The sequence below is a fragment of the Gavia stellata genome, chromosome 20 (assembly GCF_030936135.1).
Source record: "Gavia stellata isolate bGavSte3 chromosome 20, bGavSte3.hap2, whole genome shotgun sequence".
NCBI classification, from domain to species: Eukaryota; Metazoa; Chordata; class Aves; order Gaviiformes; family Gaviidae; genus Gavia; species Gavia stellata.
In genome coordinates, this window is record NC_082613.1 from 7,637,491 (window position 1) to 7,649,676 (window position 12,186).

The 12,186-nt window shown below is 42.0% G+C and overlaps 1 protein-coding gene across 1 annotated transcript in view; it reads right to left on the minus strand.

Moving 5' to 3' along the window:
- Positions 1-2,789: 2,789 nt before the first annotated feature.
- Positions 2,790-12,186, minus strand: part of DOK5 (docking protein 5) — a 43,987-nt gene continuing 34,590 nt past the window's right edge. The window contains exons 7-9 of the mRNA XM_059827263.1: positions 6,041-6,103; positions 5,701-5,821; positions 2,790-2,857 (exon numbers count right to left, since the gene is read on the minus strand). Coding sequence (XP_059683246.1) covers positions 2,790-2,857; positions 5,701-5,821; positions 6,041-6,103 — 252 coding nt within the window. The remainder of the gene's footprint in view (positions 2,858-5,700; positions 5,822-6,040; positions 6,104-12,186) is intronic.

Sequence of the window (12,186 nt, forward strand, 5' to 3'; positions counted from 1 at the left end):
TGAGGTTTCTTGTCTTTGTAATTGGACTGTGCAACCACAGATAGTCTTACTGTATCAATCATTGCCTGAGTGAAAGGTGAATAAAAGCATTTACTGAACTGTCATATCCATGATAAAACAACAGATGCTGTCAGCTCTAAAGGGAATACATTAGCAGAAGTAAACCTGAAAGATAAAGACCTATTAGTCATAACATACCTTTCAATCACTTATTTATGTTAGCAGTTCAGCTTTGAAATAAAGTGAACATAATCCTTATTTACAATAAATTAAGCTTATCTTTGCACTATGGTGTATCTTAAACAAGGATGGCATATTGATTTTTTTTCCTTCAGAACCACGTTTACCTTCACCACACTCAACAGTTTGCTTCCCTGAAAGCCCCTCTCACCTCCAGTTCTGTTAGTACAACCCTTTGGATGTAGAAACTCAACATCTTACATTTTCCCAGTGTTTTACTTCACAATTGAGAATGTGTTTATGAAACTGATCTATAGATCCTCAGCCCAAACCAGTTAAAAGAGATCCTACTGCAGTGATGACTGGTTACTTCAGAACACTGTAACAAACAGAAAGGCTGAATTGACTTGGAAACATCTGTTCCTTCCTTATTCTTGGAGAGAAAGTCTGTTTAATAAAGGATGGCAAAGACATTATACAGTGCACAGTGCAACTCAAGAGCTGAACTATCCCAACATGTCAGCACTGTAAGAGGACACAGCTATTTGTAGTAGCTGAGCACGTTAGCTTGGGATCGGCCACCATACGGGCCTCCAGCTGAGACCTTGCCAGCCTTAAGCAGAGCAGAAGAATTACTTCAGCTGTCTTGAAAGCTAAATGCTTTTACATTCCCTTGCGATATTTAGTTGTTTTGCAGCAACATGGCCTTGTTGCCTCATGTTCCACTTGTAAACTGCTGTAACCCTTACATCCCTTTCTAAAGGGCTGCTGTCTTGCTTCTCTCCGCATTATGTATTTGTGTAGTCAATTAGCCTTGTTTAGAAGCACTTGTCCCTATGGAATTTCTTCAGCTTGCCCAGACCATTTTGTATTCTTATCTTCTATTCCTGTGTCCTTCCTTCCCATCTTATAGAACTGCAGTTTTAATAAGCACACTCCCTACTGCTCCGTCCAAGTGGTTAACCAGGACTGGAACCAGACACAGAACCGCACACCACTCTGGATATCCTCCTCCAGCACTAAACACTGGCAGCATCTCTGAGTACAGCTCACTGTAACTATGAGTGTAGTTTTGAAATCTACTTTTAGTCATCATGTGGGTGATGATCAACATCATGTTCACCCAGTCTGCTTTGAAACTTCATCTTCAGAATTAAAAGCCAAGCTTAAGATACTTGCTATTTTTACTCAAACCATAAGACCATTACCTCTGTCATAGAGAAAATTAGCCTGTGCTAACTCATTCTCTGCAAACATGAACAAATGTAGCTCATTCTCTATGAACCTACTCTGGCCATTGCATTCTTTTACTTTTCTTCCAGGATATCTGCTGAAAAATTAGCTGCTAACATTGTACAAGCTTAGATAAATGCAATTACCATTAGAGTTGTATCCCATATTTTTTCAACTAAAAATATACAGAGACCATATTCCCCACTAGTGCCATCAAAATAAGACCTAGTCCTTAAGCTTGGTTAGGTGAGCAGGAATGAGATGATTAGAGAGAATCAGTCTGACTTGTAACCTGACAAGGCATTCTTCCTCAGAGCTTGTTAACAAAAGGATTTAACTACACCTCGCTAAGTGCAGCGCTTCACTTGCATTCGGGGTAAGCGTAGCTTTCTATCTACAGTTGTTACACATTCCTGACCGTTTGGCATAGCACACAGTTGTCAGCCATGCTATTTTTGAAAAGTCTGTTTCCTGTTAAATTAAGATGCTGGGGCCAGTCTCTGAAAGTAATGCATAACATGGATGATGTCAAAAAACAGAAGAATCTGCTTTCTGCCACAAAATGGTTTGTGGCATTGTGAGATTCCTGTTGAATCTACTACTCTGTTTCACTGAGACACCCAACGAGTGCTTGTGTGGCTTTAGATGCAGAGGGGGGACCCACAGCAAACCACTGTCCCCCCTCCATCCTCCCTTCTAGTGCCCTGGTGGCTCCGCAACAGCTCTGTTCACGATGCTGATAGCGACAACAAAAAGCACTGTACCACAAATTAAGTGGGACTTTTTTTTTATTTTAAACATTTACAGAGGTGGAAATAAATACAGGAAATAGAAGATAGAGAGGGTGCTTTTGAAAGAAATCTATCAAGTCTTCATCAGGCTTCAAACAGGGAAAATTGTATCCGATAGCTGCTTAAAACTGGCCACCATTTCAAAGGTCAAGGATTAGGCTGAACAACAATGTAAATAACTAAAGATAAGCATTACAACAAACAAGGGTGACACAGCTGACATCAGTGAACACACAGCTGTAAAAGACAAAATGGAACCACACTACAACAGGAAAGTCTTATATATTTACAACATACCTATCATACAAAAACATTCGGAAATATTTAGGGAGGGATTTCTTCTCTGTCCAGCTGTAAGATATAAAAGAAACACTGGAGGGTTTGTTGGTTTTGTTCCCCTCCCCAATATCTACAGAATAGTCTTAACTTTTGGCAAAGTTTAAAAAAAAAAAAAACTTTGTATTGCAAGAATTTTTCATCCAACCTGAACTCTTCCGTGTTTCCATCCTTGCTTATAGTCGTCCCTGTCATCCACTGGGGCAGTTTGTCAGAAGATAAAGAGTTTGTAAAGTTCTTTACAGTCTTTTATCGATGGTCTGACCTGTAGGTTGGAAAAGTATCTGTGCGGTGAAGCTTCACTGGGCTAGAAACATCTTCGCCGAGTCAGATGCAAAAAACAGAACAACACTCAGTAAGACACAGGCACCTTATTCAGCATTTTATAAAGGACTATGTGAACAACAGATTACAGCCTTTTAATTAAACCTATCCCCGCTTAATCTGCTGCTCTGTCTCAGAAACATCTCCACTCAGATTTTCTTTACCAGTTCCTTCAGAACAGAGTTGTATAAAGCAAATTAGTTTTTTAAAGTTCTGACTTTGCATTTTAAATTAAAAATGCACTTTAGCTCACAATATTAGCATCAGTTTCTTTCTGTACATTAGAAAAGGGGAAAAGAATTAATTCGGGAACCATAAATTCCAACTGTGGTGGAAGAAAGATTTTGCATACAAGGTTTCAGATGCCTCTACCACAGTGAGTGAAATGCTGCTTCATACGTATGGAATTATACAACTCGGTGTAACAATTATTTCATATTTCTTTCTCCAGTAATAATTGAAGCATTTCAAGATTTTGGCAACCTAAACTAATTAGAGGTGCTTGGGGTACCACTGAAGTAGTAGCTCTGACTGATGAACGAGACAAGGACTTCAGTGTCTTTCCCAGTTACAACGCTGGCTGCACAGCTTACCTATTTTACAAAGACTTTTACTACATTCTCATGACGACTACCTCCTAGGATCCTTCCCCCCCCCCCCCCCATTTAACAAGCAAGCCATTTTTCTAAATATAAATCAAGTGGTTTGTACCCATACAGTCTATTTATCTTGTGTCAACTCAATGCTGAATTATTGTTTTAATAAAGGACTCTATAATAAGGCACAGTAAGCCCAATCCACTGATTGTGTCAGAGTGCTGCAAGCAGTCTTGTTCTCGTGTGCCACAGGCTGCCACCAGCAGGTCATCTTCCCATGCCCTAATTTATTGAACAAATTTGAACAGGCATGTAAGTGCTGCTTTTATTATTCATTCCTCCTCTGAAACATTTGCCAGGTTTAGCTGGGGCTTTTTATGTGCCGCCTGCCCCCTCTAGTGTTGAAAAAAGGAGAAAGGAAAAATATTAGCTTTTATGATTTGCTGAAAAATTTGCCAAGGACCAGAATGGAATATAGCTATACGTGTCAGGGCTGCCAGCACTTTTAATTTTTAATCACAGCTTGTGATATTCCGTGTTCTGAAAGTGCTAACCTCTACAATGTCCTGCTTTATTGAAAAAAGTAAAATAAATATCTATCATTCATTATTCCTTGAGAAACTCCTCAAGGAGTTTTCCAAACCAGGATGTTTTAAAATACCTGTCTAGTGATTTCTGAATACTTGATGTTGGTAAATGCTATCTCCGTGTTAGTACTAGAAAGCCCTGCCAGCTCCTGAGGTTTTTTGCTAAACACAGGTTTACCTGTGGGGTTTTTTGCAGCAGGATGAGGCACCAAGAGCAGGGCTGCCCCTTGGAGCAGCACACGCCAGCCCTGACCTTCAGGGATGACAGAGAAACAGCCTGCATCCTGATGACCAAGCTGAGCTTCACTTCCTAATGCCCCCACAGTGAAGGGAAACTGCTTCAGTCCATCTTTATCGTGAAATGTTTAATCAAGCTCAGCCCTTGTTCCATGTGTTGTAAAAATAAAGTTATGGCAGGTATTGGCTCCTTCCACTCAATACTCCAGGCTATCTCCCTTCTATTAAGTCTGTTTAGTCTGTTTTCTGCTGGCTTTTCTGAGTAATGCCCTGCTCCTGACTTCACAACTCATCAATACCAACTTCTGTGCAAACACTAACTCAGCCAATCCATGTAGCTCAGAGTGGAAGACTGTGCTTTGAAATACAAATAGGCTTTTTTTAAAAAAAAAAAAAAAAAAAGAAGACATCTAAAACCACGCATGACTACAAGACGCTGACATTGTACCAGTTCCTCAGAGGTACTAAGCCCCTGCAGCTCCCACTCCAGAAGTGCCTCTGGGGAAACCGGCACAAAGCAACAACAGTGCGTGGCGGGTGCTGCAGTTTTCACTTTATCTCAGGAGATCAAAGTTCAGTGTCGAAACACGCTCCGAAACGCAAAGGCAGGGATGGCTCATGCCAGCACTCCGCGAAGGCCCTGTTGGCCGCCTCTTCTGCGGGCGCGGTGGGTGGGCTGCCTTCCCTCTCCCCATCCACGCGCTCCCTAACCACTAGATGTCCCTTGGTGACCACGGAGGGACAATGGGTGCAGGACCTCCCGGGGGAGCGATTCCTCCCTCTCTGCAGCCTGGGGAGGTTTTCAGGCATGAGGGCACTGAGCTGTGCTGCCCCTTGGGCTGATGGCAGGGAGGGGATTTGGAGAAGACGTCTGCCCATCTTCAGGCCACAGCGCAATGCACAGTGGCAGCATTGCAGCTGCTCAGGCAACAGTTTTCTAGAACTACTTATCGTGGCTATTTCCTTTTACTTTCCCTAATTCAGCTGGTTTTGAGGATGCAGTTGTTGGATGTTAGCAAGTACGCAAAATGAATAATGAAGACTGCATCATTTTTAGTATGAGGCAGCCATCCAAAGGAGAGGGGAGCCAAACAGTTTTAAGTCTGGCAAAAAAACAGGTGCCATTAGAAGAAAGGAGTTGGCAACCTTGATAACTGGCCATCCTGTAAAAATGGTCAGAAAACTTGTCAAATGAAGGGTTCCTCTCCAATAGGAGGTAAGAATGGCACCTCCAAAGACAACTCCTCTGCCAAGTTGTCCATCTTAAGGTGGGATGTGCCCTTCTCATCATAAACCAGACAGTGGCAACTGCCTTAGACTGAACATCAGCCTTCAGTGAGATGGACAGATACTGAAATGATTCAACAGTGTCACGACCCGATTTCTGCATTGACTCTTTCCACCCCAGCCCCTTACCTTGCAGACCATAGAGCTGGCCAGTGCTGTGCTGTCGCGTGATGTGCTGCCAGTAGGCACTGCGGGGCAAGGGCACCATGGTGCTGAGGGACACGGCTCGCTCGCTCATTTTCATCTGAAGCTGCGAAGCAGAAAACTGATGTGAAGGAGTCAGTCTGAGAATAGCACGACCACAGGCTCCAAGAACTTCTAATGCAACAGCCAGCACAGCCTCTCCCTCCCTCCCTCCCTCCGTCTGCCCACCCTACATGAGCAGCAACGACTAACTCAGGGGTTAGTCTCCACAGGCACACAGCACTCGGGTTAGGAGGCCACGCTGCTGTTGCACACCAAAGCTCACCTTGGTGCTCCCCTGGTCCTGGGCTAGCACTGCTTCCCCTGAGGGGAGTTTTAACTCAAGCAGCTGAAACAGAAACCGGAGATCAGTGGAAGATAGGAGAGTGCTGGTATGCTCCCCCTTTAGCAGCAAAGCCATCCAAGGGTCTTCCCAGCTACGGAAGCTACTTCCCAAATCTATATACAGCCTCAGCACACAAAGAACCTGACTGGAGATGTTTCACAAGGGTGAGGACAAGTTGTTCTTGTCAGTTTTGAAGCATTTTCCATTCATCTCCCATCTCCTACAGCTGAGGAACGTGCCAGCTGGATGGCACAGGAGTTCAACACAGGAGATAACTGCATCCTTCAGCTAAACTCCTTGAATGAACAGCACATCCAGGTATGCTGAGAGGAGAGCACGTGGGCTGCAGTGCATTGCTGGAAGCCCCGTCTCACACTTTCCCCTCCATGCAGGGCCTTCAGCTACATTTTCCTACATAATCACAGCCCCTTGTTAGCTGTAGTGTACTTAACCCAAAACTATATGAGAACTGAATACTTTAAGGCATTTTTTTCCATTAATTTAATAAGATGTATGTGCAAGCTGATAAAAATAATTGGATTTTATCATAAGCTTCACAGTACAGCTAAAATCCTCCCAAAGCTCAAGAAAACTTCAGTTCAAACATAATGAGACTGCACTTGACTTTTCTAATTTATAAAGCTAGCTTTTTACAAAAAGAGTAAGCTTTTACATTTTAGTTTCACAAAACCTGAGGTGAAAGAGCCTTTTACAAGAAGATCAGTACATTTTGGAGCAAAACCAAACAGGTAAAGCAAGCACAGGAAAGAGGTGAGAGCTAGCTGTATCCAAAGAGACCCAGTTCCAAGTTATTTAGAGGTGCCATCTACCTTCAACCTCCTCTCTGTACGGTGGACACTATGCCTGTGATGTGAAGGTAAAACAAAACAAAAACAAACCCAGATCAACTCCTGCTCTTAAAACACCCACCTCCACGTCAGCTGGATGTGAATCACTGCACCATGCAAGGTTCCACCTGTATCGTACAGCGTATTTATTACAGCTCCTTCACTAAAGCCCCAACACCCTTTGCAGTGTCATCGCACACATCTCAGCACCATGGAAACAGACAACAATGGATCTTTTACTGGGAATAAAAATCAGCAGAGCATTGTGAGGATGGCATTTCCCAGCTGGAGATACTATTTTAGTGGTTCCATTTATTGGTGAGTTGGACAGCAAGCTAAGGCAGTTTGGGCAACAGTTTGGCCATCAGGAGGAATGCAAAAAACCAATAGGTTGTCTTGGGAGAAAAAAAAGAGACACAGCTAGAGAAAGATTAGATAAAGACACAGAAAAGGGCCAGAAGGGGTGCCCCTCCTGAACTCAATCAGCAGGGGAAAAAATTAAAAAACCCAGAGCTGGAGATAAGAATTACTATGTTATGTCCTGAATACACAGTGTTTCATCAAAACATCTTGGACTGTGAGCAAAGGCAGCTTTAACGATGATTGATTTCATTCTCACAATTAACCTACTGTATCTCTGTGGCAACAGAAAGAGTAGGAATAACTTGATAATGACCTGGCTTTATGCCGCAGAAGCACCCGGCTCCGTAAGCAGGTCGAAAACAGTCAGAATTGGTATGCTGGAACAGGCATGAGCAAAGGCTGCGAGCAGAGCGCCAGGTGGGACGTGCGACTCCACATATCATTAATACAACAAATAATTTGTTAACCGGAGGGTACCTAATCCGTAGCCTCTTGCCCTCTTCTGCCCAGGGGAGAAGGAAAATGCTGAAACTTGAAAGGAGATCAGGATCCCCAGAGCGATCCAAACGCAGCTCTCTGCACACGTGGCAGGGATCAAGTTATGTTAAGTCACACTTAAACCAAAGAAGCAGCAAAGATGTGAGAAGTGGTGAGGGACAACACAAAGCCACCCCCCGCAGATCCAGTGGCTACAAGAAATCTGAAGAGGAAGGGCGTGAAGAAGCAGCACTCGCAGCCATCGGCAGCCAGTGCCGAGAGCAGCTGGGGAGCTGCTGTGCCACCTCTTGTCACCTCTTGTCACCTGGATGAGAGATGTACAGAGCTATATAAAGGCAGTTTGCTGGGCCAAAGCACAGCTCTGGGTCAAACACAGGGTGCAGTTGGTTCCCAGAAGTCTTGGGGGCTCAGGGAGGAAAGATTAAGTGGTTTTTTTCTTGGATGCCACCTTAACAAATGGCAAAATTGCATTAAAAAATTAAAAATAAAAAAAAAGTGCTGCTAAATTTAAACAAAAAACACCAAACCCACAACCGCCCACAAAAAAAACTAAAAAAAAAAAAAAAAAACCCGCACACCAACATTGTCTCAAGCTAGCTGTGAACATGGCTCCAAAAGGAAAGAAAAGAAAGATGACTTAAGGTTTGTTAGGTTTGGTTCCTCAGGCTGGACAATGCAATTTTCAAAGATTTTGCAGAACAACTTGCGCTAAGTAATCCTTCATCTTGGGATCCCCAGTTGGAGAAGATTGTACTCACGGTGTTTTTGAGGGAATTTTCTTCCCAGTGAAGCAAATTTATGTAATAAACCAAAATCAATTAGAATGATAATTGCTTAAGAAATATTTGCTAATTTCATTACAGCAAAACTACAGAATGGTCAACTAACAAAAACAACTTCAGAAATTAGAGGGCACTAACATATTGCTGCCAATTTGACTACTATCCATCTTACACTAGAGTATTTGAGGATAGTCAGATTTAGAAGTTTAGGCAGAGGATCGTTATATCAGTGGAGAACTCAGGTGGCTTATTTTGCTGATTACAAAATATTTGTAATGTACATCTTTGTCCAGATTGATTGATTTCCCCTGTATTTTTCTTCTGCTTTTTAACGCTCCAACAAGGAGTTCATTTTAGATGCTTGCATTTCATGCTCAGCTGTCTATATTGTTTCTGTCTCCAAGAATTATTGACCCTGTGTGAATTTTCGTATTAGTGAAGCTTGAGCTATTATTTACAGAACGGGTAAATGAAAGTAGAAAGTAGGAGATACTGATGGTGTGAAATTAAGTCTCCACTTAGTGGAGAATAGTGGACAAGAATACACTTGAGTATTACTCAATATTCTTCTTTTATTTCAAAAGTTAGTGAGCACCATTTCCACTCTTAATGATGAATCTCTGTGGAAATGGCCCGAGATAACAGCAGGCTCTAGCCTGGACAGATGCACTCGCACATCAGATGGATCTAGTGCGAAGTGCACTCTTGAGTTGCTAAGAGGGGAAGAAGAGCCAGGGAAGGCTGCCGGTAAACTGGCTGATAATATCTTTCTATGAAGCACTGAGCTTTAACTGCCAAAACTGGGAAGTTCACTGTTATTACTTTAGTGAGATGTCAAGTTGTAATGTCTTTTTTTAAAGCAACCTGAACTGAGAGCAGGCGTAAATGACAGCAGTCAAGTCACAGCACTACTCCTGTCAGTTTTCATGACAACCAAATACTCAGGCAAATGTAACTTGAATAGATATTTTCTTTCCGTTGTCTGGCAATGCAAAAGTGAAAGGAAAGAAACAGTTGGATGAGATAAGTTACCAAATGACCAGGATGGCTTCATGCATGGCTAAGCAAAGCCAGCTCTTTCTTCCCTTTAAAAGAAAAAAAGGGAGAGATCTTTGAATTCACTGAAAAGGAAAATAAATGAAACCCACTTGTGAAAGTGTCACAGACTCTGGTCAGCATATGCTCAGACCTCTCCAGAAAGCAACAGCACATTAACAGAAAGTGTCAGGGTGAGGTTCGCAGCTGAGGAACCACTATCGCATCAATTTTCCACATGCATTTCAAGAGCCAGAGCCAGTTATAGTCACGAACTGAACCAACATACTGTAATATAAAAAGAGTGACTGCTAGGGAGGTGACAGACACATTATAGCCCACATTCGCAACAGTACTTGGCAGCTTTATTTCACTCTATCAGCATGGGACATTCAACTCCTTTTTTTTTTTTTTTTGTTTTGTTTGCACAGGCTCCAGGAGCCCTCAGGTAGCTTAATACCATCTTCACCTCGGTCTCGGATAATCACGTCACTGATGTAGCAGTCGTCAGGATTACAGAGGCAAACAAGATGTTCAGTGGAGGCTTAATTTCTCACCATCAGTATCTCCTACTTTCTACTTTCATTTACCCGTTCTGTAAATAATAGCTCAAGCTTCACTAATACGAAAATTCACACAGGGTCAATAATTCTTGGAGATAGAAACAATATAGAAAGCCGAGCATGAAATGCAAGCACCTAAAATGAACTCCTTGTTGGAGCGTTCAAAAGCAGAAGAAAAATACAGAAAAAAAATACAGAAGAATCAATCTGGACAAAGATGTACATTACAAATGTTTTGTAATCAGCAAAATAAGCCACCTGAGTTCTCCACTGATATAATGATCCTCTGCCTAAACTTCTAAATCTGACTATCCTTGAACCGCAGAGAAGCCACCAAGTCTTACTGACTATTTCGGATCCAGACAACGTTTCTATGACAGACTTGGGAAGCTCGTATGCAGGGGCATATGGACTCATCTGAAACAATTATATTCTGCTACTGAATTATAAGACTTCCAGTTTTTGCCAGGAATATGTTCTTATCCCCCACTTAGCACTCTATAAACTCTATAGATCTATAGGTCTAGACCTATAGACTCTATAGGTCTATAAAATTAGATTTGGGAGTTGCGGTGGGACACAGTGTTCATGAAAAAGCTTTTAGAGGTTGTACAGCTGCTCTCTATTGAAATCTATAGCAACTGTGCATCTGTTGAGTCTATCGGCACTTGTAAGATGGAAAATTTACAGCACAGAATCAGACGTCAGCTATTAAAGATGCTATTACATAAGTGTAAAACCACCAAATATGAAATTGCCTGTAAGCCTATTCACTATTGTTACTGAACTTATCTCTGTTTTTTGAAAATTAAATTGTGCTCTCAACAGGTTACTCAATCACTGCTGATCCTGGTGGGCTACAAATGTTAGCTAGGTATGCTGACTTAGCTTAGGTTAATTTTAATCTGCTTAATTTAGGTACTGTTGAGTACTTGTATCATCTACCCATCTGTCTCAACTTAGATAATTTTGGATATTTTTGAACAAAACCTCTCTTTGCTAACTAGAACTATGAAGTTTTTTGTTTTAAACGAAAGTCAAAAACAGCAAAGATGGTGTTAGATGATACTTTACTGGGAAAGGGAAAAATACCAGTGCAGCTGGCTGCAGAGTTCACCTGCTAGTTCCAATGTTTTTGCAAGAAAGCAAGCAAAGTGTCGAGCTCTTCCTAGCGAACCTGCAAGCGCTGGGAAAAGCATGTGGTCTAAATGGACACCGGGCAGAGGCTGCCACAAGAAAGGCTCCAAGTTAGTACTTCATCCTCACAGACACAGCACTCTCCCACGGGCTTTACAGAAGTGACCACATTGTAACGACACCAGCCAGAAGTTAACACAGTAGCGTCAACTGAAAACTGGTGTGTCACACTATATATAGTGTGAAATACATACATATGTGTATATATATATATAACACTAACTAGTCTCTTTCCTGTTGAAAGTAAAGACATTGTATGACCCACAACGTCTAGAAGCAGACTTGAATTTTCCTCACTTTCCCATTTCATTTATCCCACCTGCTCTACAAACGACAGAATTACCCATTTGCCTGCACGCTCGGCTGAAGCAATCAGTTACCCAGTCCACAAGATTGGTTGGGACACTTGGAAAGAGTTTCCTATTGCTCTTCCTCTTCTCATTTGCTCCTCCTCATTGGACTGTTATTCAGAGAAATAACTTTCCTATCCTGTATTTGCCTTCCATTCTGTCTCAAGTCCAAGAAAGTGGAAAAACAAAAAAAATACAAGTACTTAAGACAATTTTTTCCCTTCCCCATTCCCTCAACATCCACTCTTCTCATCTTTTCTTAAGTTTCCACAAGTACTAATGGCATTTTGTGTTTCATCCCAGCTGGGTCATCCAGTTAATACTGGGATAATTCATCACTACAACTTATCCCTGAAACCAAGACGTTAGCATAATTACTGAAAGGATTAGACATGGTTGTGGATAACAGCAGTGCTTATGTTTACAGTAAGAGAAAAACATACGTCTTAT